Source organism: Pistacia vera, unplaced genomic scaffold (assembly GCF_008641045.1).
Source record: "Pistacia vera cultivar Batoury unplaced genomic scaffold, PisVer_v2 Contig2, whole genome shotgun sequence".
Taxonomy (NCBI): domain Eukaryota; kingdom Viridiplantae; phylum Streptophyta; class Magnoliopsida; order Sapindales; family Anacardiaceae; genus Pistacia; species Pistacia vera.
The window spans coordinates 1,069,031-1,096,771 of record NW_022196001.1 but is presented as its reverse complement, the minus strand read 5'-3'; the positions used below and the strand labels follow the sequence as shown (position 1 = coordinate 1,096,771).

At 36.5% G+C, this 27,741-nt stretch overlaps 2 protein-coding genes across 2 annotated transcripts; both read right to left on the bottom strand.

Moving 5' to 3' along the window:
• On the bottom strand, positions 1 to 27,582 carry LOC116128369 (transcriptional elongation regulator MINIYO). Its single transcript, XM_031414078.1, has 10 exons — positions 27,279 to 27,582; positions 25,607 to 26,711; positions 25,014 to 25,141; positions 24,635 to 24,822; positions 23,533 to 23,638; positions 23,171 to 23,431; positions 21,426 to 21,614; positions 18,919 to 21,234; positions 18,339 to 18,548; positions 1 to 168 (listed from the first exon to the last, which is right to left on the bottom strand). Exons 1-10 carry the CDS (start codon positions 27,471 to 27,473, stop codon positions 1 to 3), a joined length of 4,866 nt encoding a protein of 1,621 aa, XP_031269938.1. The 5' UTR covers positions 27,474 to 27,582.
• On the bottom strand, positions 14,620 to 15,941 carry LOC116128403 (acetylserotonin O-methyltransferase-like). Its single transcript, XM_031414116.1, is given in 2 exon segments — positions 14,620 to 15,063; positions 15,174 to 15,941. Coding segments are annotated over 2 exon segments (1,068 nt in total). The 3' UTR covers positions 14,620 to 14,763.
• Positions 27,583 to 27,741: the final 159 nt, after the last annotated feature.

The window sequence follows — 27,741 nt, the reverse complement described above, 5'->3', positions numbered from 1 at the left end:
TCACAATGAACTACTTTTTACACTGGACTTGAGCTTGAAGTTTCCTTCACAAGCTTCTGTTAGTATCTCAAATCTTTTATCTATATTGCTCTGATCCAGCGATGAATCTCCTTCTTGATCATGCATTTGAGATGGTTTGTTATGTCGTATAAGGTTGAACATCATCCTCTGTAACAAAAATGCACAGAAAGCAATCAGATTAAACCTATATTGCTCTACGAAAACAAGGGGACTAAATTTTAAGGAAAAAAAAATGAGAATGAAAAATAGATGCCCATGATGATACTAAATATTTTGTATGACTAATAACACCACTGCAATCAATTTATCGGCCTACTTTTCTCAGGTAGGCTAAATTTAAAGATAAACCTCTCTAGTAAAGTGTCTGCATTTCTTGTTTTAAGGGATAGTGAGGCAACACAAGATGGTAATATGATAGCCATTCTGTCAAAAGCCCAAAAGTGTGGAAAAAATTGCTTGTCTAAACTGTATATTCTCAATTTAATGTGACGTTTGTATTGAATGCTATCACAACTTCAATTAGTTCTCTGCACATGATTGCAACAATTACTTTTGACATAAGTGCAGATATTCAAGCATTTGACCCACACTAAAAGTAAGAGCATTCAAACAACTTGCATACCTCATGTTGCCTCTACCGGGAGTAGTCTCACAGAAGAGACTTTATAAGCTTAGAGTGTGTGCTGGATTTCAAGCCTGCTGAACATGCTGAAGTCACCAATCCGACCAATCGGTCCAAAAGTTTGGACCGATCAACCCAGGAGCCGTCCCCTTGACGGGGCCGAAGGGCGGTCTCGATATCGGAACATTGGTTACTCCATGTCAACAATCAACATGTCCTTTCTTCTTTATTTCTCTGTAGAATTCTTCTTCCTTTTTAGGGGTCAAGATCAAAACCCCAATAAACATATTTGGGCCTGCTTACTTCTCTAGGAAGACTTCTCATGTTTGGGCCCTTAAGTTCCTAAATCTCTCACACTGGCCAACTTTATACTTTTATATTATGGACCCTTATTCATTTATTTTAGGCTTATTGAACATTGATTATCATATTGGGTTTCAATATTCATTGTTTCGGGCTTAGTGAATTTACCCCTTTGAAATTGGTTTAAATTTTGAAACTCAAATAAATTAACACTTCCAACATTTAAATCCTTATTGAATGCATTCCTTAAATAATGAGCTCCTTAATATTTGTGATTTACTTCATGAATTTCCGTTTATCAATATGACATTTCGACCCCCACCCCTTATCTTTTTTTTTTTTTTTTAATTTTTAAATTTTTTTTTTTTAACGTATATTTTGCTTAACCCATGCTCTTTTGTTGATTGTCCCTGAGTTTTTGCCCTTTTCCAAACAAGAGACATGTATTGTCCCATAGCTAATTAAAAATATTATAATTATCTCAAGATTGCATCTTAAGGCAGTATTGATTTCTTTCTCTTGACCTAATCATATAATATTTTACTATATATTCTCATCATGTAACGGTATATAATATAATTGTTGATGCTTGATTTTGACACCAACGACTCGCATGTGTAAAGTGCTAAGTTGCTTTTAGAAATTACACGTGAATAAATATGATAATTAATGCAAAGACTAAATAATAAATAAAAGACGATTTTTAAAGTGGTTTGGATACTGAAGGCAAGTCTTACGTCCACTGTTCTTTTATATATGAGAGATTAAAAGAGGTCGTGTATAGAGCAGAGGTACAACAGCTGATTATTTAGATAGAATATCAAGTCAGTCTCGTTCTCGCAGGTTATCTTTGCTTTAAAAATATAGATTACAATCAAAGTGTGAGTTTTCTGTCTCAGAATCCCGAAAATGAAAGGGGGAGTCCTTTATTTATGGTAGAGGAATTCAAGGTAATGATTACAAATCTGCAAATAGGTAAGTGTCGTGCAAGTCTTTCCTTGCCTCCCATTGGCTGATAACTTAGGATATATCCTTAAGTTACCTGAGGCTTGGACAAGTGTGTGGCTCCCATTGACTTATAGACAAAACCTGAATCTACCAAGTTGGTGACAGCCGTATTCTCTTTGTCTTGGGGCGACGTGGCAGCTCTTGTACAGCGCAAAGCCCTCTTGAACTCTGATTAGAGCTAGCTGATGTAGGCTTACATCAACCCTAATTTTTTAGGCATAACAGAAGCTTCCCAATTCTTAAGGTTCAAGAATTGAATCTTGAAAACTTCATGATTATAACTTCATGCTTATGCCGCAATCTGAATTGTCCCAATGAGGACTTACCCGAACTAATAGTTGAGAATACCAAAACGACATGAGGATGCCAGCTTAACTTGACCAGCGAATCGAATGGAGGTCACGACATGGATCTTCGAGCATTACACAAGCGACCTGAGGTGATTGTTCCAAAGAGGTTCAACGACCTATGTCGGATCCTACTCAGTGCTATACCGATATGCTTCGAACTTTATCTGTCATTTGCAACCTAAAAACACTTAGATATTTTACTGTCGAAAACTAAGAATCACTTCGCTTTGAGCTTAACTCATGAAAAAGAGTGTTTTATTCGAACGACCTCTTTAGATATTATCCGTTGCGCTTGATAGCTGTCTTAGTCAATAAAATAAGCTTTATCTGATAGACGTGTCTTTGTGCAATAAGTGCTAGCCATGAGCATTAAATGCAAGGTATGCTGAAACGACATTCTCTTTTAAGGAATTAAATACAGATGAGGGTGGAATTAATATGGAAGAGATAATCACGTCGTCGCTTGGCGATTTCAATGAAGGGAAATGCTGGTTGATTTCCACGAAGCGTGACAGTTACTCTCCGAGCAGATTGATGACACGTGGTCGCAATCAATGGCTAGAAACGTGTCCCACCCAATCGTCACGTATAAAAGAAACCAAAAATCACCTTCTTCCCTATAAAACCCTAAGCCCATTCCAAGTTTCTCATAGAACTTGTTGTAAGTTGTTGTATGAGGGAATGTGTACGGAGACTGAGTCACCTCTACATGTCGCACATTTTTAGACTTTAAGAGCAATGGACACTCTTGAGGTAAGAACAGCAAGAGAGGGAAGCTTGCAGCCGTCGGGTACCTCGGTAGGTCCCGAGCTAGTGGTACGAACAACAATTATGGAGGAGGAGATACAAAAGGTGATAGAACAACTTGCAATCAACGTAAAAATCTACCAACACAGGTCACACACTGCTCAGGACCCTCTCGAGGGGATGACTGCGATCTCGAAAGCGATTTTTAAATGTGGGGTGAGGATACTCTTCCACCCCTACATTACATCAATTCTCGACCACTTCCAAGCCGCACCATTCTAGTTAAAGCCCAATGCATATTTGATAGCAATCGCTATGTAGATTGCATTTGGAGAAAATAATCTCGGTGAATCGACAACAGTGGAACTCGGCTGCGCCTATTATCTAAAGAGGAGTAAAGACAAGGATTCATACTACCTCTCTAAGTGATCAATGATTGAAGGAGGTATATTTGGTTACCCTAACAACGTCGGGGCTTATGAAACCAAATATTTCTTCTTTGAGTATGACGGAGTCCATAAATTTAGGGAATTGAGTAGGTTTTCCTTTTAATTCTCAGACTACCCATCTTCTATCTTTAACTCTCCTTTGATATCTAATATCTATAGATTGGCTCACTCTAATTGGTTTCAAACCTAACCTTTCTATCATCCCATAAGATATAAATGAATGAGTGGCTTCGGAATCAATTAAAGCATAAAGAGGAATTGCATGAAATAACAACTGACCAATAACAGCTGATGGACTGACCTCTGCTTCACCTTGTGCCATGGTAAACACCCTAGCATTAGTACCTCTGGAAGTCTGTGCTGCAGATGGAAGAAGAGCTTTACAATCTTTCATTAGATGCCCTTGCTACCGGTATCTATAACACACATTTGGGCCCAACTACTTTTCATATGCTAAGTACGTATATTTTCATCGTATATTTTCTTAGGTATACTAGTAGAAAGAAGTCATTACATTTTTGGTATCAGAGCAAAGATTTTGGGATTTGACAGTGTGCCATTCTCGCTGCCACGACGTTCCATAGCCGACCGTTGTAAGTTAAGTCTTTCCTTACTTTAAAGTGTTTTATGAGTTGATTAAATGTGGTTGTTATGTAGATGAAGTGTAGAATCCGAGCAAGTAGTAGAAAGTCAATGAGTACGGGGGAACACTCTAACCTGCCAGAACCTACTCCCCCTACCCTTGATGAAGCTAGAATTCGGGGGATTATACAGCAGGTCTTAGTAGAAAGATAGGGGAGAATTGAACCAGAAAGAATTGAAACCCTTGTTCAAGTACGCTTACTAGAGGAGAAAGAGAAAGGCTGGTACCTCAGACAGAATAGAATCAGATTGAGCCGATATATGGGTTCCCAAGTCAACATCAGCCGTCAAAATTTAAGGGTACAACGGACCTTTTAGTGGCAGAGGAATGGTTTACGTCTGTTGAGCGTATGATGGCACTGTTCCCCATGACGGATCGGGAAAAGATCCGGTATGCCAGTTTCTTGTTTCGGGGTGACGCCCGAATCTGGTGGGAATTGATGGAAGACACTCATGGTGTTCTTGTGATGACCTGGGGCTAGCTTAGAAGATTGTTTGATGTTGAGTACAGAATAGTGGACCGGGTACATGAGAAGATACAAGAATTTATCAGCTTGAAGCAAGGGTTGAGTTTAGTGAAAGAGTATTCTGTGAGGCTTAACTCCCTTGCGAGGTTTGCACTCGGTATAGTGAGTACCCCAGAGCTGAGAAAGGATAAGTTTGTCCATGAGCTGAAGCTAGAGATAACTCGGGATGTAATGGCAGGAGCTGAGCCCCCTCGAACCTATAGTGAAGCTTTGGAGAGGGCTTTAAGGGCAGGAATTTTTGTGAACAAGCTCACCCTAGTGGGACCAAGTGAACCATCTCCCGCTCTATAGAGAGAAAGAGTTGAGGTTGCAAGAACTAGAGAAGTGAAGAATAAGAAGAAGTTTCAGCCTAAGAAGAACATAAAAGATTGGTAGAGTAAACGGCCGAGAATAATGGAGTTTCCCCCATGTCCTAAATGTGGGAAGACTTATCCAGGATAGTGCCTGAGAGAGTTGGGCCGTAATGTGTGTTATAGATACCGGCAGCTAGGGCATCTAATGAAAGATTGTAAAGCTCCTCTTCCATCTGCAGCACAGACTTCTAGAGGTACTAATGCCAGGGTGTTTACCTTGGCACAAGGTGAAGCAGAGGCCAGTCCATCAGCTGTTACTGGTCAGTTGTTTTTTCATGCAGTTCCGCTTTATGCTTTAATTGATTCCGAAGCCACTCATTCATTTATATCTTATGGGATGATAGAAAGGTTAGGTTTGAAACCTATTAGAGTGAGCCAACCCATTAAGATAGAGTTACCTGATGGGGTTAGTGTTGTGACCCATAAGATGCTGTCAGGAGAGTCCGTAGTGATACATGGTCGAGAGTTAGCAGTTAATTTAATAGTGTTTGATATGCCCGACTTTGATGTGATTTTGGGCATGATTTCTTAAGGAGGTATGGAGTAGAAATTGACTGTCGGGAAGAAGAAAGCGAGATTTAATCTCGATAGTGGAGACAAGTTTAGTTTTAGAGAGGACCATTAGTTGAGTATATTGATTAGTAGCATGAAGGCTAGAAAGATCCTAAGAAAAGGGTGTTCTGGGTATATAGCCCATGTGGTGCAAAGTAGAGATGTCCCACAACCAGAATTATAAAGTGTGCCAGTAGTCCGAGAACTTCTAGATGGATTTCTAAAAGACTTACCGGGTTTGCCTCCGGAAAGAGAAGTTAAGTTTAGTATTGAACTAGCACCAAGGATAGCGCCGATTTTTAAAGCCCCTTACCAAATGGCCCCAACTGAACTCCAGGAATTGAAGAAGTAACTCCAAGAGCTCTTAGATAAAGGTTTTATCTGACCAAGTCATTCTCCCTGGGGAGCTCCAATCTTGTTTGTAAAGAAGAAAGTTGGGTCATTGAGGATGTGTATTGATTACAGAGAGTTGAATAAAGTGACAATGAAGAATAAGTACCTGCTACCTCTGATAGATGTTCTTTTTGACCAATTGAAATGAGCTGTTGTATTTTCAAAGATTAATTTGAGGTCGTGTTATCAGTAGGTAAGAGTGGCAGAACAAGACATAGCTAAGACTGCTTTTCGGACAAATTATGGGCATTATGAATTTGTGGTGATGCCTTTTGGGTTGACTAATGCCCCAACAGTCTTTATGGACTTAATGAACCAGGTATTTCATGATTGCCTTGATCAGTTTATAGTGGTATTTATAGATGACATCTTGGTTTATGCTAAGTCAGTAAAACAGCATGAGGAACATTTAAGATTTGTGCTGCAGCGATTGAGAGAAAAGAAGCTGTATGCTAAATTTTCTAAGTGTGAGTTCTGGCTTGATCAGGTGATATTTCTGGGCCATACTGTTTCTAGAGAGGGAATTTCAGTGCATCCTAGTAAAGTGAAGGCAATCCTTGATTGGCAAAGGCCAAAGACAGTGAAAGAGGTTAGAAGTTTCTTGGGACTAGCAGGTTACTACCGACGGTTTGTGGCAGGGTTTGCCCAGTTGGCTAAGCCGTTGACAACTCTTACCAAACAGAGAACTCCATTTATATGGTCAGCTGCTTGTGAAAAGAGTTTTCAATAGTTGAAGAAAAAGTTGACAATAGAATAACATGTACAAAAACTTTAGCAACAGTGGACAGTGATGCCATTTCTCTCCACTTTTTGACGTCTATCTGACCGCTTCTCACCTATTTCCTGCAATACATGGAAAACAATGGGATGACCACAAAAATGCTCAGTAAGTAAATCCTTTTCTCTTCTATCCACGCAACTTTCTCATGATTCTTTCCTTACTTAGTTCTTTACTTCTTCATTCTTTCTTAGTTCTTTCTCTGTTTCTAGTTCTCACTGTTCTTTTCTTTTTGTTCTTTCTTTCTCTTCGTGCTTTCTTTCTATTCTTTCCACTCTTTCTTTCTATTCTTACTAACCATGATGAAAATCATGGTAATATGCATGAATGCAATGCGCATGCAATAATGCATAGAAATGCATTTACTTTCTTCTTTTCTGTTTCTTATTATGTTTCTTTTCATTTCTTTTCTTTCTTGCTCAAGCTCTTCTTTTCTTTACTTTTCTTGTATGCTCAAGCTTTCTCATTCCCTTTTTTTTTTTTTTTTTTTTTTTTTTTTTTTTTTTTTTCCTTATTCTTATTCTTTCTTTAAGTTCTCATGATATAAGTATATGCATATGGATGACTCGTGCTTATGTTTCTTTTAAGTGCAATTATGCTATATTGCACAAAAATAAGTTTCTCTATTGCACAAGCTTTCTTAGGCATTCATCAAACATCATGCATGCATACTAATTCTATTTTGATACATCTCTACTTCTTTCTTAACATCCATTCATGGAGCAAAACTTCTCCACAATAAATCTAAACATGGCCAAGAAAAACACTTCAAATATTCTAGTTAATTTCTTTCTACATGCAACCAAACTCCACTTGGTCACCACAATCTCAACTCTTCTTCTCATGGCTTAATTATACTTATCAAAAGCCATCTACTCATCAACATCAACATTCTCAACAATCAATTACAAGCTCATAAGCATAAACATGCATATCAAATCATTTAGTTGCTTAAATCTTAACTTAGGTTGGATTTACTTACTTTTGCTTGAGTTCCTCTACTAGAAACTCTTTATCTTTGTTGGACTCGCTTCTTCTCTCAAATCCTAAGCATAAACTTCATAAGAATTCCATACTAACTTAAATTAATCTCATATAGAACAAGAATCCCTACCTCTTGATGCTTAGGATCAAATCCTTATAGAAATCCAACCAAAAGCCCTCAAATCAACCTTGGAAAATTGATGGAAAGATGAGAGAATTAGGGGTAGAGGTGGCGTGTGGGATAAAGAAAATGAGAGGGTTTCTGTGTTTGAACCCTTAATATCTTATATAACTAAGCCTTCTTTCCCATTTTTCCCTTACACTTTCTTGGAAATTCCATCCTTATCCTTTAATTTTTTGCAAAATTCACCCCCATTCCAAACTATTCTCCATGAAATTTTCTTACACTTCACTCCCCACTTTTCCTGCTAATTAGGGGTAGAATGGTCACTTCACCCATATGGAAAATTCTCTAGAAACTTCACAAAGAAAATCAGCCAGATCTTCGCCCCAGCAAAAGAATACAAAGCCTACGTCGCTGTGGCGATGATTCTTCTTCGCCGCAGCGAAGTCTGCATTTCCCAAAATCCGCCAAGACTTCACCAAATTCAGGGCATCCAAGCAATTCTAACAACTTACAAACTTAACCAAGGGCAACCCAACAACAATAACACATATCAAGTAAACTTAGGGCTAACAAATAACATTTAAAAGGCAAATGAATATGAATAAAAGATGTACCTCGAAGTGGATGTTACAAATTTCTTTCACAAGCACCCCTCATCACTCCCCTCCCTCGCGACAGATCCAAAAAATTAGAATTGGTCGGCTTCCATCGTTGTTGGACATCACCGCCACCACCACTATGTTCCCCCACTCATCCCTAACAAAATCCATCCATCCCCAGCCTCGTCCATGTCCATTTTGGTTGGATCTGAGCCTTTTCTCTGCAATTTCCCCCTCCCTTGTGCTACCGAAAAAATCCAGATCTAGCCAGATTCCGACACTGTTTGACAACACCGCCACCACCACTAGTTTCCCCCACTCATCTCGACAAAACCTATCCATCCCCTAGCCTCATCCGCCTCCATTTTGGTCGGATCTGAGCCTTTTATCCGCTATTTTCCCCTCCCTTATGGCTAGGGGTGTTCGGTTCCGGGTACCCTACACTTTTTGAAGGAACCGGAACCGGAACCGGAACCGACGGTTCCTTGAAATTTGGAACCAGAACCGGAACCGACGGTTCCGGTTCCTAGGTACCCAGAACCAGAACCTGTAACAACGGTTCCGGTTCCGGTTCTGGGTACCCTGTAAAATTACATGACCCCCCAAAAGTTTTTAAAATGGAAAAAAAAACATTAAAAAAATAAAAAAAACCCCACAACTGGCACTTGTTAACAAAAATAAAATTACAAATTATAAATTAAAAATTACAAACTCCATTACTTTGTAAAGGTAGATTCTCAAAAGTCAAACCAACTTACTTTAAATGTTATGAAATATAAATATAAATGTATTCACATTACTTTTTCTACAAAAGTTTATATTAACTCCCCTAATCTTTAATTTTATTTTATATTAGTCTCGATTCCTGGTTCCTGGTTCCGGTTCTGGTTCCTAACTATAGGAACCGGAACCGGAACCGCATAGTAACGGTTCCAAAAATTTGGAACCAGAACCTACCCATTAACGACTGGTTCTGGGTAGGAACCGGAACCAAACCCAGGGTACCCGCCGGTTCCGGTTCCAACTGGTTCTTTTGAACACCCCTACTTATGGCTGCCAAAAAACCCAGATCTAGCTAAATTCTAACGCCATTTGACATCATTACCACCACCACTAGCCTCCCCCACTCATCCCTAACAAAACTTATCCATCTCCCAGCCTTGTTTGCCTCCATTTTGGTCGGATCTAAGCCTTTTATCTGCAATTTTCCCCTCCCTTGCGGCTGTTAGAAAAATCTAGATCTAGCAGGATTCCAATGCTGTCTGACGTCACCATCACCACCACTACCTTCCCCCACTCATCCTCAACAAAACCCATCCATCTCCCACCCTCGTCCGCCTCCATTTTGGCTAGATCTGAGCCTTTTCTCCCTATTTTCCCTTCCCTTGCAACTGTTGGAAAAATTCAAATCTATTTGGGGTTAAAAAGTAATTTACTAACTTATTTGTAAGGGTAGTTTGGTAATAACACTCTCCATATTGTGTTAGAATCCAAAAATCATTCACGGTGTTAATTTAAGAGTGGAAATATGAGATAAATGAAACCAAGAGTGGGAACTTGGATTTTCGCTAATCTTTGGGTGGGAACATCTCGTTTACTCTTCTCATATTAAACACATCAATTTCCAGCCTTACTTTTTAATATTTTGTTTCCTTCCTATTTAACTCTTTGTTGCCAATGTAATTTATCATTAATTATAACTTGTATATTGATGATACCTCATAACTATTTGTACTCTCAACTAATCCTCCAGAGTCTTAAAGTTAAGCATGGAGTATATATAACCTCCTATGGCTATCCCTATTAGGGACTGATACTCTGGAGTCTTGAAGTTAAAGACCAAGTATAACCTCTCATGGTAATTCCTATTAGGAATTAATGTGACTCGAACTCAGGACCTCTTGAGTAATACACTTAAGAGTTCATGTCCAACCACTCGGTCACTCAGGGTGATTAATTTCACTCTATTATTAAAACCAAAAGATAGAGATTCTTACGGCAGAATGATGAATTAACACCTTAATATTAGTTATTGTTGCAAGAAATTGCATTTAATAAACATTATCACACGAGAATGCACTTACTTATTCAATAACTAAACCCTGCGAGCTAGAAGTAGAACTTGAGAAATACCAATTGTCCAATGGTAATAGCCATAGCTGTAGCCACCATTATTTTAAACATACAACATTAATTAATTAATAATCTTGATTGTAATAGGGCAATTAAGGATAAGCCTCAATAACCGAATGCACTGCACGACTGTGTTTAACATTATATCTGCTAAATCCTGCCTGTCCAAGAACATAATCCCATTCCTTCAATGTCCTCTCTTTCCCTTTGTCAGTGTGAGCCATCATTACAAAAACAAAATAAAACAAAAAAAAATAAAATAAAAAACAAAATTTTAATAATAATACAATAATAATTAAAAAAATAAAAAATTACCAATAAACATTAGAAAAAAATAAAAAAAATTTTTCAGGATTTCGATGCACTCATCATCCCCCCAATCGTGCAAAACCTGCTGCAGTATTAAAAAATGAAACCAAATTTATATATTAACAAATAATTTGATGAGGTTTATAGAACTTAATACCAATTAATTATGCCGAATATTGTGGAGAGCATAATGTTTTTTCTTTCTTCAAGTAAGGTCACACATACCAACTCATATAGTAATTGATTTAACATATTAATTCACTTATCCTGTCATCCTATAATAAAAGACAAGATACTATCAAATCAACTATTATATGAATTGGCATACAAAATTCAAATATGTAATATTATTGATTTTTTTCTTTTATATTATCATACTAGAAAGTGAGAGAGCTATCATATTTAAAAGTGGAAAGTATAATTACAGTTAAATTTATGTTAAAACATTGTTATGTTTTATATTATCTTAAAGCCTTTTTCCAAGATGTCTGTGTCAGTTTATGCGCATCTCGACTATTTCTCGGGGGAGACTAATGCAACAACCAACCATCACGATTCCCTATTTAAATCACGGATGCTCAGATGAGAAATCAAACTCGAGACTATACGTCTCTCCACACTATCTACAATTTGCCCTAACCAACTAGGACACTCATGGAAGGGTTATTATCTCAAAGTCGATACTTAAATTTGAACCTTTTTTTTTTTTATAGTAAAACATAAAATTAATTATCACATTAATTTTATTTAACAGAAGTATGAAGATCAATATTACTTTGAAGTATGTATAGAAAGAAGAAAAGGAAAAATACTTTTAACATATAAATTCAATCAAATATTCTATCCCATTCCTCGTTTTTTAAAAGACAATTTTTTAGATTCTTAAATAGAAGAAATTAAAATAAATCTTAACCTAAATTTTAACAATAATTAAATTTAATGATGAATAAATACCAACCATAATGAAAACAGCATCAGCCATTGGAACACTCTGAAACATGTCACCTCCCACATTCTCAACTCCATGGGACTCCTCAGCATCACAAACAACATGAGGAAGATCAAAATTGATCCCTCTAATCCATGGAAAAGCTCTCACCAACAACCCTAAAGCCGTTCCATTCCCGCCACCAACATCCACCAAGCTCCCAGCTTCATCAAACACCTCAGGACAGCCTTTAATAATCGCCGGCACTTTCACCACTCCAGCTCCACAAGCCATTGCATCATTGATAAACTTACTGAAAGATTCAATCCCAACTGCATAGCTCCATATATCCTTCCCATGAGCCGCCTCAAAAGCCGGCGTTGTTAACTTATGGTGTGTTTAATGAGATGATGTTGTTAATTACTTTTGTAATGCATTACGGTTGAGAGATTGCTTCTAGATTATTAGAAGAAATTTAATTTAATTTAACATAATAATATCAATATAATTGTATGAGTCAAAAATCATATAGGACTCTTTCAGACCCAATAATGAAATAAACATTATGAAACCAATGCTTTAGCCGAATTTTAATTGGGCCCACGTCAATTGGGCCCACGGTTAAGGCCACCTTGTGGAAAAGACCATCCAACGGGATGACTCATCTTATAAGAAGACCCATTCTATGAGTCAACCCACTCTACGAGATGGACCACATCACGAGTTAGCCCTCTCCACGAGTTGGACTACTTTACGAGTTGGATTACTCTATGATCAATATCACTTTACGAACTGGGCCAACTCATGCTTTAGGCCACTCCACGAGTTGAGTCTTTCTACAAGTTAAGCTAAATTGGACTCTAGCCCAATTAGCCTATATTCGTTCTAAAATAGGACTCAAAGTCCTACTTACTTCCTAGTTCATCAAAAATTCCTAATTTTATATTAACTAATACTTCTACTTCTACATGGATAAACATTATGAGTTTCCAATTTACTCAAACTCCTATTGTGAGAATGCCTAGTTCTACAAGAACTCAAGCTTTCTTGTCTCACTATATAAATAGAACAGCGGCCTCCGCCTTCTTATTATTGATTCACATACAACCCATAGCTTTAGTTTTAAAAATTCTCGCTCTCAAGAACCGTCGCCTTTCCCCGCTATAAAGCTTGGTTCCGACTAACTTTACTTCCCATAGTCGCCGTGATTCGGTCACTTTACAATAGTCTTCCCCTAGCCAAACACTCTTGGTAAACCCTTTCCCACTCCTAGCCTCACTTATATATTCCCTTCAACCATGCTGACAAGCTTGGTTTCGACTAACTTTACTTCCCGTAGTCGTCATGATTCGGTCACTTTATGATAGTCTTGCCCTAGCCAAATACTCTTGATAAACCCTTTCCCACTCTCAGCATCACTTATATATTCCCTTCAACCATGTTGATTTGAGTATCGGAGTACCTATGACAGATACCACAACAGTGTCCTCAAAGCCTTCATGTACGTTTTCCTTGTCTTTGCGGTCTATATGATTGTCAATGGCCTCATAGGATTAACCTTGCTTGAATCAACCATCGATTTTACCATTTGCAATAACCAAGCACAACAAATATTGATTAACCTAACCATCGGCCAAATCCGATTACCATGCTAAAAGTACCTTCATCGTTCGTTATAAAAGATCTAACTGGATGCCTATCAATCTTAGGAATCAATCTTTCTCTTGCTTGCTCTGGACTAAAACTTGTGTTTATTCATGGCCATGATCTAGAAAATACGATACTATATGGCTAAAAACTTATGTCCCAAATTCAAACTCACTCATATTGACAAATTTTCATAAAAAAAACATGGATGAATTATTGATCAAGACAATAATGATTCAAAAATAATTTGTATTATTTATTAGGAAAACAGTAGTGACTGACAGACTTGGTCTTATCTATTTGGTGTTTAACTATTATATTAATATCGTTCGGTCAAATCACACATGATCAAACATGTTTTTGTCTTTTTGATGTATGTATATATGTATATCCCTTAGCAATAAAGTCTCGCATGGGCGCTAAGCATGTAACATTCATTATAGATGAACATATGATCATCATTATGTTAAAGGAGTGCATCTACCCACTTAACAATAATCCTATACTTATAAAAAAATTTTACAGAAGTTTTTATACAAAGTAATATAACAAAAAATGAATAGAAGAGTAAAACAAAAAGTCAAACTCATTAAATTCACTATTCTATTCATTTTTTGTCACAATTTTGTATGAAGATATTTGTAAAATTTCTTTGTAAGTGTAATATTACTCTCCACTTAATTATTTAATCTGTCCCACTATTTTCAGTTAAAGAAAAATTCATAGGCTTTACCTCTGTTACTTACTTTTTTTTTTAAATCACAGAAGTGTCCGAATCAGCTTGCATGCACCTTAATAAATCTCTTGAAACTCTAAAATTGTCGATCGGGTAAAATTTCCAATGGCCATCCTCATTAGTGCTTAGGAGAATTCGAACTCATAAGCTCATAAAACTTTCTTTTATTCTTTTACCATCAAGTCATCCAATGGTGGTTAAAAGAAAAAACTACGCATCGAAACTTTGTATTTCTTCAACTCACATCCACTATTTGTATTTCTCTTTCTCATAGTAAGTCTAAATTAAAAAAAAAAAAAAAAAAAAAATGATCGATCACATATAGAAAAACTTTGTATTAAGAGAGCACATACAATAACTAATTAAGGGTTAATTATTGTTGAATAACAGCTCTGCATGGACTCACAATCAAATACATAACCCAAATTCATTAGAAAACTTATTAAAAAAACTTGAGAGCAAGTTCTGTTTGATCTAAACATGAAAAACACCAACCGGCACCACACCATTAATACAAAAACATGGAAGATTCATTCATAAATCTTAATTAATTAATTAAGGAAAAGCTTCAATAACAGATTGAACCGCATGAATAGGTTTAACATTATATCTGCTGAATCCTGCCTGCCGAAGAACATAGTCCCATTCCTTCAAGGTTCTCTCTTTGCCCTTTCTAGTGTGAGCCATCATCACCATGTCCAGCATCAATCTCACAAACTTTAATTTGTCCCTTTCTTCTTCTTCTTCGATAATGGTTTCGACTATTATCACTTTCCCTTTCTCCTTTGGAATCGCTTCTCTGCAGTTCTTCAGGATCTGGATGCATTCATCGTCGTCCCAATCATGCAAAACTTGCTGCGGTATTCCAAAATAATTTACATGTATTAGAAAGTGAGACATTGAAAGGTGAATGTAATTATTTATTAATTGTAAACACCTAATAAAAATTTATGATAGGTACCAACCATGAAGAAAGCAGCGTCAGCCATGGGAATACTCTGAAACATGTCACCTCCAACTTGCTCAACTCCATCCCACTCTTGATCTGCAGCACACACAACATGAAGAAGATCAAAGTTTATCCCTCTAATCCATGGAAATTCCTTCACCAACAATCCTAAAGCCGTCCCATTCCCGCCACCAACGTCCACCAAGCTCCCAATCCCATCAAACACCTCAGGACAACCTTCAATCACGGCAGGCACTGTAACTCTAGCGTTACACGCCATTGCATCATTGATCAGCTTGCTGTGAGCCGCATCCTCCGCGGCATACGCCCACACATCCTTGCCGTGAGCCGAGTCAAATGCCGATGTCCCATTCGCCAACACACGCCCGCCGAGGCCTTGCCACGGAGCCAGCATCACGGGGCTGCTCTCTAGAAGGACAAATGCGGCCATGCTGTTATGTCCATGTTTTATGAAGCGGCGAGAGATTGGGGTTTGTTCGAAGGCGATGGAGCATTGGCTGGTGGGTTTTTCTTTGAAGATTTGGTAATGAACTAAAAATCTCAGTACTCGGTGAAGATTTGAGGGTGCGCAATTGAGAGTTGATGATAACTCTGAAAGTGTCATGGGGCCACCATGGTTTTCAATGGCGTCAGCTATTCCGAGCTCTATGGCACATTTAACTACTGCCATTTTCACAAACCCGAATATGTAATTCCAGATTTCAACTTCTGTTTGAGCTTCTTCTTCCATTTACTTTTTCACTTGAATTTGTGTTGCCTCCATCTCTCTCTTTCTGTGTTTTGACAAATGTGATTAAGATTTTTGTCAATTGGCTCCGTGAATATATGGTAGTAAAATGTTAAGAGAAAGTTGTTTTCAGTGGGATCCTGATGAGTAGGAAATCTATTATAGTTTCTTTACTTTAAATATTTTAATCAAAAGGGTCATATTAACTTTCTAATTCAACATTATTTAAGGTGGCAATTTGCATGATTAAGTTGTAAAAAATATCTAAAGTTAATGCATTGATCTATAGCATGCTAATCTTGTGTTTAACATGGTTCACGACTTGTTAACTAATCTTTTTTCTTTTTTTATTATTATTTTTTTTTTATGATTAGAGTTTCCAGACCAGTTTACACGCACTTCAACTAATCCTCCGGAACCTTGGAACTACCGGCTAGGTAAAAATTCCAGTGGCTATCTTTATTAGCAACCTAGAAGAGACTTGAATTCAAGATCTCTTGAGTAATACATCTGAGAGTCCCCGTCGAACCACTCGACCACTTAGAGGTAGTTTTTATTAATTAATCTTACTTGTTCTTTCATCAAAATATATTAATTAGGTTGGCCTCCAATTCATTTAAAATTATTAGCCTTTCTGAGTAGCTTGGCAACAGTTTCATATGTTTATGTTAATTAGTACAAGTTTCTGGAAGAATGATCTATCTCAAGTAAATCTTCACATGTAGTTGTCATATTATACTCTCATATATATAAACTATAAACATCTTTCATTTAATGTTGATAAAATCAGGGTTTTTTTTTTTTTTTTTTTTTTTTTTTTTTTTGGTGATAATACTTTTATTTCAATATATATATATATATATATATATCAAGGAATCATTTATCCGTATTTCATCCCCTTTTAAACCATTAGATTGTTGACTAACAAAAGAAAACTTTCAAGTTTCAACTGAACTTCTTGCATACAAAAATGTAATTTTGTCTTTTTAATCATTTAATCGACTATAATTAAACATATTACAAGTATATAAATTCCATATTAAAAGATTTTATATGCATTCTTGAGTATTGCATGACATGCATACCATACCATAGCAACCTTTGTTAGACTACTATGGTGTATAATAATAATTTTATATGCATTCTGATTAGGCAAGCCCTTTAGTCATACTGTTAAATATATCAGGGATTGTGTTAAGTCCAAGAAGGCAATTATTGAGTTTACCCAGAAATACAACTTTGTGTAGAATATTATGGTTGTATAATAATACACAAAAAGATTTCATAAAACGATCTTTCTAATGCTTCCTTGAGTGATAAATCATTTCTTCGTTAGAATAATAGACTTGACCCCTAATATAAATTAACATTAAAGGACCAAAGCAACCCATTATTGCTTTCTGCTTTAGCATAGTTGGTATTTAGTCTCTAGTGGAAGCCTTCGAATAATGATGAAGGCATTTGCATTTGAATATTTGCAAAACCAAGCAGGGCCCCTGGAAGCTTCAATCATTCATTAAAAATTAAAGAAATGAAGTGCATTATAACAATGATAAGATTCGCTATGAAGAAAGTGAAACAGACAAGTATTGATGTTTGAAGCAATAGAAAATATTTTCTATTAAAAAGAATTTACATCTTTTTTCCCACAACAATTTAACTTGTTTATGGTGCAAAACATGAGGGGAAGAGGGGGTTGGTTGAACAGTTTGCAGAAACCCTACCCCACAATAAGTATCCTTTTTCTTCTCTCTCTTGACTTTTAATCTAATCGTCAATGAACTATTCTGTACATAAGACTGAGCTTCTCCACTGAATCATGAGAGAGGAGTTCCTTCACAAGCTTCATTAGTATCCAAATCTTTTATCTATATTGCTCTGATCCAGCGATGAATCTCCTTGACCATGCATTTGAGATGGTTTGTTATATCTAAGATCAAAAATCATCCTCTGTAACAACAATGCACAGAAAGCAATCAGATTAAACCTATATTGCTCTATGAAAACAAGGGACATAAATGTTAAAGGAAAAAAAATGAGAATGAAAAATAGATGGCCCGATGGTACTGAATATTTTGTATGATTAATAACACCACTACAATCATTTATTGGCCTCTTTTCTCAGGTAGGCTAAATTTAAAGATAAACCTCTCAAGTAAAGTGTCTGCATTTCTTGTTTTAAAAGGATAGTGAGGCAACACAAGATGTAATATGATAGCCATGCAGTCAAAAGTTCATTTAATCTGGTGGCATTTATTGAACTTCAAAAATTGCTTGTCTAAACTGTATATTCTCAATTTAATGTGAGTTCGGTTGAATATCACAGCTTCAAATAGTTCTGTGCACACAATGCACAAATTACTTTTGACATAAGTGCAGATATTCAAGCATTTGACCACACTGAAAGTAAGAGCATTCAAACAACTTGCATACCTCATGTTGCCTCTGTCGGGAGTAGTCTCGCAGAAGAGACTTTACAAGCTTATTCTGTAGTAATAACTTACCACTGGCATGCAAGAGGAATATGAAAGATGAAAGGTGGTGCAGGACCAGTGTAAATGCCATTGATTTTCGAGTTGCAGCTCTGTCAAGGGCACCAGAAGTCCATGACTTCACATATGCTTCCAAAATTTCTTCATTATCCTGCACCGAACAAATCATTAGAGTTTCTTGCCACTACCTATTAACATGAACTGAATTTTAATTATCATACTCAAACAGACAGTACGAAATGAATGAACACTGACATCCTGTATAGTACAATATTCAACATTGCAATCAAGTTCATTTTCTGATATGTTCCCTGGCCAAGACAATTAAATAATTTCTTCTCACTTTTTCCCATAACATAAACTTCTAAAAAATCCAAAATGAAATTTTGTGGTGCAACACTTACAGCCAAATATGGAAGCTTTGCTGTGCTAATAAAAGCAACTTGCAAGTAAAAGAAGATGATCATTGATCACTGCAGATAGTTTAGTAATAAAAGTCGTCAATAGTCAGCCAACATTACCTCTTCAGGTTCAAGGTACCCTTCAGCCTTAGCATAGCAATTCTCAAGAGGTGGCAGAAGTTCAAGAACACGAGCACTAGACAGTGAATTCCAAGCAGCAAGGCGCACAGGAGCTTCGACACAACGGTGTAAATATACTCCAACTTGACGGCCATAAAGCAGATCACCATAAGATACAGCAGCAAACTGTTCTACAAGAGTTTCTACATATGTTGAGTAACTCTCATGAATTTCTGACTGAAACCTCAGTAGCTCTACATTACAATTCTCTCTGGTCTGCAATAAATTCATATTTACGTCTGGAATGAGTTCACTGAATTTGCTAGCCCATGCCTCATCCAGCAACCTCCCATAATGCTCTTGTAATGCTTCAAAAACATCTCTACTCTTCTCATCTTCAAGCACACCCATTCCAGCAAGTAATATCACAGATAAAGAATGCAATTTCCAAAATAACGCCACACTCTGAACAGGGGAGGGGACTTTAGTGGATAAGAAGGTGGCCATAGCTTCAATGCCCAGAAGAAAAAAAAGTCCAAATTTAGCAATTTCAAGCACATCAGGTTCCTGCACAACATTTAGCACCATAGAAGCACTTTGAAGACCAGCATGTTCACCAGAACTGATGGTTGCAATAGGACTGAGGAACCAATGCATGGGAAGTGGCAAACTCTGACGAGCCCACTCTACTGCTAAAGAGGTACAGCAATGATCTTGACTCATAATATTTGACGGATCTAAGTCCTCAGGTATGGTGTCCAGAGCTACACTACCCTTCTTAAATGTTTTACTGCCAGAACTACTGTTTTCAACAATGGCTTTCGATTTTCTCTTAGAACCCAACCACCTATTTTTGAAGTGCGAAACTAATATTTTGCTGAAGAGCATGTAGTCCTCTTCTTTATATTCCCACCCAAATAATTTCATTCTTTTATTAGCTTGAAAACGTCGAATGCAGAGATCCAGGAACTTCAAAACAGGGACTTGAAACAAAATCTCTAATGCTTTCTCCACAATTATTTTATCTCTTGGTCCAGCAGTTAAACATAATCCTAAGGTAGAATTAATAATTTGTACAGCAAAAGTCATCTCTTCATCCGTGGGTAAATCTGAGACAGATACCATTTGAAAGAATCCAAGCAAGTGAATAAGAAATCGTGCATCCATTTGTGCTAACAAAACAGTAGAAGACCAAAATCCTCCACCAGAAGCACCCCAGCCATGTCCCACACCTGGAGCTGGGCCACCTCTACCAAATATTTCAATGCACTGCACAAACTTCCACTCCGATGCAACCAACTCCATAAAAATTCTCAACACACAATTCAATTCAACCTGAGATCCCGTCAGTATCCCATCCTCAAGTATATTTTCATCTCTAGAGAGATTGTATCCTTGAAAAGTAGGATTACGGACCCCAGGCTTAGCTAACTGGATCAAGTTATCAATGGAAACAACAAGTTGGACTAGTCCATGAAGGCATGATACAGAAGCTAATGATGTTTCATATTCAACTTGGCGCCTCAAATGACATAATTCTTCAACAAAAGAGATTCCTTGAGCAAAATGAGTTCCATATCCGGTGCCATATGCATCCAGAAAGCCAAAAAACCCATTCTTAACAATTTCAAGTCCAATCTTAGGAACAAATTCCGGCAACCAGGGCAAATGCTTGCCACTCCCTTGCAGATTGATGCTATCCTCTGGGCTTACTCTTTCAAGAACTCTATTAAGGAAAAGCATGATAGCAGAGTACACCCACACCAAGGGAGATGCAGATGAATCTCGTAAGTCAAACTCACTTGTGATTAGTTTCTGCCCCTCGAAAAATTTCGATATGCACAGATCTCTCTTCACTACTAACCACTTCACCGCTGTATCAATCAGTGGACTAACATGACTCCAAGACCAGGTCTCCATATCACCATCACCACAATCTGATTGCTCCTGTGAATAGAATTTTGGAAGTCTTGCCGCCAAAGCCTCGAGAACAAGGTAGACTTCCATTGAGATGGAAGTAAATTCACTAAGAACATTACTCTCAATAAGTTTTTCAAAAGAAGGTGGATTCAACCACAGGCAAAGGGCAGGAAAGATATCTGGAAAATAAGATACACCATATCCATTCTGAATGCAGACCTTCCAAAACCGGAGTTGTTCAACCATCAAACCAGATAAAGATTTACAGTTTTCCTTTCCCAACTTTACCCATTCATAAACCGAGGAAACTGATCGGTACAAATGCCATGTTGTAGACTGGAAAATCCCATTCTTTACAAACTCCGTACAATTCTTCTTGTTAGACCGAGCCAACACCTTTTCGTGTCAATTAAAAAAAAAAAAAAAAAAAAAAGAAAGAAAAAGATATAAGTTTCACCTTCTCAACCACAGTTTATTGACCATCCAAAAGATATTTATGATAAACACATAAACAATCACACATTTTACTTTTTACTCTTTATGCCAGCATTGCGATTCCAAAGAACAAACTTATATTAAATCCTTACCTTCAGAAGGCATACAGATTTAATCTTGGAAGGTTGAACTTCAGCAATGTTATTCAAGGTAAATCTGTGGACGACTGTTTGGACAAGCCTTTCACAATTCATGATTGCATTTGCACATGTAGGTGAATGCCTCGTTATTGCAATAAGTATAGAAATTATGCATTCTTCCATAGCGACTGTAGGGCCTGTCTGAAACCATATATATATCGATATCTATTAGATACAATGCTGAGATATAATACATAAACACACATCAATGATACATTAAGCAGTTGAGAGCAATTTAAGAAACAGAACAGAGCAAAATTGAAAAATAACTGATACCAATTCTTTCCTTGGAATCTAAAATACAAACTTCAAATCTTTGCCGCAACAATTTGTACCAAGACCTTAAGACATGTAATCACTACCAATAGACATTGAAACATGAACCACTTCCAAATTGATAGAATCATTCAATTTTATGATAATGATTTAATACTGTGAAGAACAATAAGTAAATTATGCATTTTTGCTAGCGAACCTATTAAATATGATACCACACTCCAATACTTGAAATTTTATAATTCCTCCACAAATAGACACATTCAAGCGTGCGGATAGTTACATTGTGCTCGTGTAATTAATAAATAAAGTTCTACAAACACAGATATAAAGCCATGAGCCTGCAACTAATTCTGGGAAACTTCCAAGCAGGCATCTAATTAGCATGTAAATGCATGATACAGTTATTTGTTACCATTATTTACATATTAAAAAGATACAAGTAAAATGGATTTGAAAGAAAAGTGAACCAGATATTCGCCCCTCACAAAACAAGATAAAAGCCTTCTCAAACAAATCATAAGAAACAGGCTTTACAAGAAAAATAAGCCTTTTCAAACAAAATGTCATTTAACCAGTGACTCATAGTTTTGCAGAATGAAAAACAATAGAGTATGTGAAATCTTTTGAATAGATGCCCAAATGGGAGCAAGAAATTGAGCTTTGTCCTATAAAAATACAATTTTTTCTTCTTGAGCATTTAAAATAATTTTTCAATTTATTTCCATCCATCCACATAACCCACAGAATAGTAAATATTTCACGTCCATAAAGTTGACTGTTCCCAACCTCCCCAAGGCACAGTTTTCTGGACAGCTAATAATTCTTCAATTTATTTTCCACATTTCCCCAAGGCACAGTTTTAAAGAGTTCATTCCCCAATTTTACTGCTGAGAGCAGAAAATAAAAAAAATTTAGAGAAAAAGGCAGATGAATGATGATTTTTATATCTTTCTTGCACATTTTGCACCAAAATGGATATGAATACATATTTAGATTTATCCTTGTAATCTATCTCATGTATTTACTTTTGCTAAGCTAAAATCTACAGAAACACTTTTACTTTTTCTCAGGAATTACAAGCCTTCAATATAAATCTAGAATAGGCAACATAATACTTTCATTTGAGACCACAAACTGGCAAAGTTTGTTATACAGATGCACTAAATGAATCTTAGCTCTCAGCCATAAGAATTTAATGATACCAACAACTGCATGCAAGGAATTCAATAAAAGCATATAGGCATAAAAGTTAAAAATAAAGGAAGGAAGGAAGAGAGCATGCGAAGGATTCATTCCCACTTACAAATCTTGGAAAACAGTAATAATCTGACAACTCAAAAGAAAGCCCTGTGACTTTAGGGCTTTCCTTAATAATATGAGGCAAAATAAGAGAAAATTTTCAGTATAACCATGCTCACCTCCAATATGAAGCAAAGCCTGGGGAGGATTCCCATTCTAACCAATCCTGCGGCAAAATCCTGTCCAGCAACAGCAATATCATCCTGAATTGTATGCTTCCCTTCATTCTCATCATCCATGATTTCCTCACCAAAGACAAGAATGTTAGAAGGCTTTGCACTGTACTTCCAATATCCACCACCAAGGAAACCAAGATTAATATCCGGTTTGCTTCGAAACACTGGGGCAGTGAAGATATCCTTCCCAATAATTGATATTTTCTGAAGCAAGATAGGCATTATTCTTTTTATCCAAAACAAAGTTGAAGTGTGTGAGCAGAAACACATCTGTGTGTGTAACAATCAAAAGACAAAGGCTCTACCTCTGAGATATCAAAGAAGTATTCATTTACGTCACAGCTGAGAGTGCACTGAATAACTTTGAGACATGCTAAAACTACATTATTGTGGTTGTCATCAAGTGACATCCTGCATAACGACACCAAAGATTTAAGACTTAAAGTGAAAAAAGAACTTTAAGGCGACAGAGATCAGAAGAAATTGAAGTTTGAACAAATAACTTTAAACTTTAAAAGAAATAATTCTGATTTTAATCTGGGTTCTTCAAACATGTGCAACAACTCGGACTGGTATAATATGGAACACTGAAAATCTTATCTAGTAATTAACTCAGTACTTCACTGCATCCAATGAAAAATAATATATATATAAAGAAAAAGAATATTGAATTATATGTATGATGTATTAAATATGTAATATTTAGTAATTGCAATGCTGCTTGCCATGCAGATCAGGAATGAAAAGATTCAAAAACTTAGGCCAAAAAATTTATGGCTGTATTCACCCAAAGGAATGTTTGACAACTTTAGCTACATGTAGCAGAAATACAAACTAAAGAGATCTGACAATCCTCTCACCAAGCAGAAATAGCATAATAACAACATATTTTTCATGTATCTTTTTGCACATGTCAGAAACCTTTGAATTCTTATAAACTTTGAAGATATAACAAAAACATATTAGTTTATACTGTTTCCACGTTATAATTCTTTAATGACAATCCTCTTAATATGAAATGCATGTGATATATATTGATATTGATTAAAGCTGATACCATAACCGCCACAAGTTGAAACCCTAATGCAATAACAACAGCTAAATTATTGATATATATACCTCAATTTAATTCGTAACAAAGACATGAAACAAAAGAAATAAGAAATACATCAGATTTCATGACATTAAACTGCCTAACAGCAAACATTGATCTGCCAAGCCAAGTTTGCACCATGCATATTGAAACTTTTTGTCATGTATACATCTTATGCATTGAAATTACATTATCACGAAATATCAGCATACAACACACTCATCAGCAGATTAATAAGTCAAACTAAGGGCGGATAATCTAGTCATACAGAAGGTCAATAAAAATCAGCAATAGAAGCCTTCAAATTTATTTACCTTAATGATAATGCAAGCTCAGGTTCAGGGCCAAGTGCATAAGCCCAAACAGCTTCCCAATCAATAGTTCCTTCAACTTTATTATCATATCTCAAGGCATACCTAGCTTGATTTTCACAAATATTGTATAATGCCTTATCAAGCACAGATGCAAGGAGATGCAATGCAAAGGCCCGTTGTCCAGGTACCTAAAATCAACCAATTTAGCAAACAATAAAACATTTGACCAATAAGCATACAGCAAAAAAAAAAAAAAAGAAATATGGCAATTTAATGTTACACATTAGAAACCCAATGCATGTTTCCATCACAAGGCTCAAAACTTAATCCAAAAAATCTCCTTGCAGCTAAATTACATAAAATATTAGCCAAAACTTACAGCACTTCTAGTGAGCGCCACAGCTTCATTGATTGTGTAACCTGCAGCACCAGGGTCACCCTCAGTCCGAAGGTAGTCACGTTCAGAAACATTATCAGCACTAAGCTTATTTTGAGCAGAATTATCGCCTGTCAAATACAATATAAAAAAGTGGTGAAATAAAATGAAGAACAAATTAATCAGATATCATATAATTGAAGCGTATCAGGACCCCTAAATAAATCATATGGTATACTGCACAATTATATACTAGATAACAAAGAACTACCGACTTATCAACTTTAAAACTAAAGAACTAAGTTCTCAACATGACCAAAAAAAAAAAGTTCAGAAAATCAGTGGGTCCCAAAACACTTGTGGCTTCCAAAGATCTGAATGTAAATATCTTTTGTTTAAATGGCTAATGAAATAGTGACTACAGAGATTCAACCTTTAAAAGGATGAATTGAATAATTACAACTTGGTTAGATTTATCAAAAGTCCCATATACTTAAAGAAGGATATGTAGGCATCAAGTAAATTACGTAAATGCTGTCATCGAAAAACTAAACAGGAGAAAATGGAAAATCAGCAGAACAACAATTTAGCCTTACCACTCTCAGATTTTGGGTCAAAATCATATGAAATGACAGACCCATCCAAGGAAAATCTTAATTCCCTGACAGCCTCAACTCTCCCAGTCCAAGCCTTCCACAAAGTGCCAACAGCTTGGCCTGTATTTTGGATCAATCCATTGTCTTGCCTTCTCTGTGAGTGAGAGAGATCCCCCTCAAATCGCAGAGAACCTTTAGCGTCCTGGATAGACTGATTCTCTTCCACAATAGCAACAGCTTCACTATTGGTAGCCAGAACTGAGCTTGAGCACTTTTGCTTTTTCAACTTATCATTACCCCGTCTTTTTAGTAGATTTAATAATGCAGGATCCATCTTCTCCATTATCTCAGCCTGTGCTTGTGCAATCTCATCAGGTGACATACTCTGCAACCAGGCACGATTCTCTGTATCAATCTCACTTTCAAGAGACATGGGCTCTCGCTCATTTCCAATGTTATTAGACCTGGAACTAAAATCTTTAGTTGAACTTGAAGATTTTTTGTCCCTCTTCTTCAGCACCACCCCTTGTAATGCATGATCCTTTTTCTCAAAATGTGCTCCAAAATCATCATGTGACATTAATTCCACACCAAGTTGGCTGTTTGAGGGCATCACACCAGTGCTTTCTTCTTTCAAATTCTCAGGATGATTTAGTTGATTAACGTTATCTAATTCCATGTCAGCAGCTGAATCAAGCAATTCAAAACCTGAAGAACTTGTGACAACATTTTTAGGTTTATCTAGTGGCACACGAGAATTCAAATCTGTCCAGACATCCATTTCCACAGGAACAACCACATCCTTGTCAGCTGAAGATGGGCCACATGATATGTTTCTCCCATTATCGATTTTGGTTTCTTTACCATCCTTGCTTTTTCTTTTGATATTGCCGAAGCTTGACCCTCTTTCTTCTATTTTCCCACCAGACTCGCTTGTTATTAGCTCTCTCCACCTGCTTAAATCTAAATCTTTTTTGCTTTTCCTGTGTACTGGATTAGCAAAAGCTGCCATTGGGAACGCATCACTAATGTCATTATCTTCATCATCTTCATTGTCTTCATTAACATAATTGCTACCTCTATTACTACCTACTGGACCCCAATGCTGCAAAATTAAATTCTCATATCAGTGAACAAAACCCGTGCAGTTGTGCACAATTTAAAGGAGAAAATTTCCAGAATATTCCCCCCTTAAATCCAAAGTCACCATAATCTCATCTAAAATACATGGTAAATTGGGAAATGATTTTGTCGGAAGCACTTTTAATTTGTTTCGAGTTAATGTGCCTTCTACAAAAGCACCTATCAAATGCTTTTCTAAGAAACTACTTCAAATATTGTCTCACATAAGACATACTTTATTTTAAACAGCACTTGATTTATCTAACAAACACTTCTTCCAAACACTATAATACAAAATCAAATTTACCCGTTTGAAACACAGTAATAGTTTTTAAAATGCCCCAAACGCATTAACATTTTCTTTTCGTTTTATTTTTATTTTCTTATACCCAAGCACTTCATTCAAGCACAGCTCTGTACAAAACCTAATTATAACTAAATGAAAGCTTTCTGTAAAGTTGATAAAATGTTCTTTCTAATATCATGCAAATTAATCAAAACAAAACTAATTTATAAATGTAAACGAAGAAGAGAGAAAGAGAGAACTAACCGGTCCGTGAGAGCGGTGGCGCGCGACGGGAAAAGGTAAAACAGTGGGTTTAGGGGCTGGAGTGGGTGAAAAAGACTTGCTTTGAGGCTTATCCGAGATGCCCTTCTCGATTATACTGCCAACTAAGTGAGACACCCCTTCTTCACTGATTTGAAGCTTGGTCGTGCCCACTACTTTGCTTTGCTTCTTCTCCATCAGTCAAGCTGATTTCAAGTTTGATGTTTGTTGTTACTGAAATTGAAGCGCAAAGGAGATGAATTTAGAGAGCTTTTATATGAACGATAAACTTTTTGAAACCTATGAATTTTAGGCGATCTTCAAAGCACACTTATTTAATAAAATAACAGAAACATCCCCAAGCAAGATATAATTTTTTAGGTTTTTTTATCAAATTTAAAAACATATTGGAGTTGACTGAAAGTTATTCCTATCCTTGAAATTTCCCCCACATAGACTCTTAACT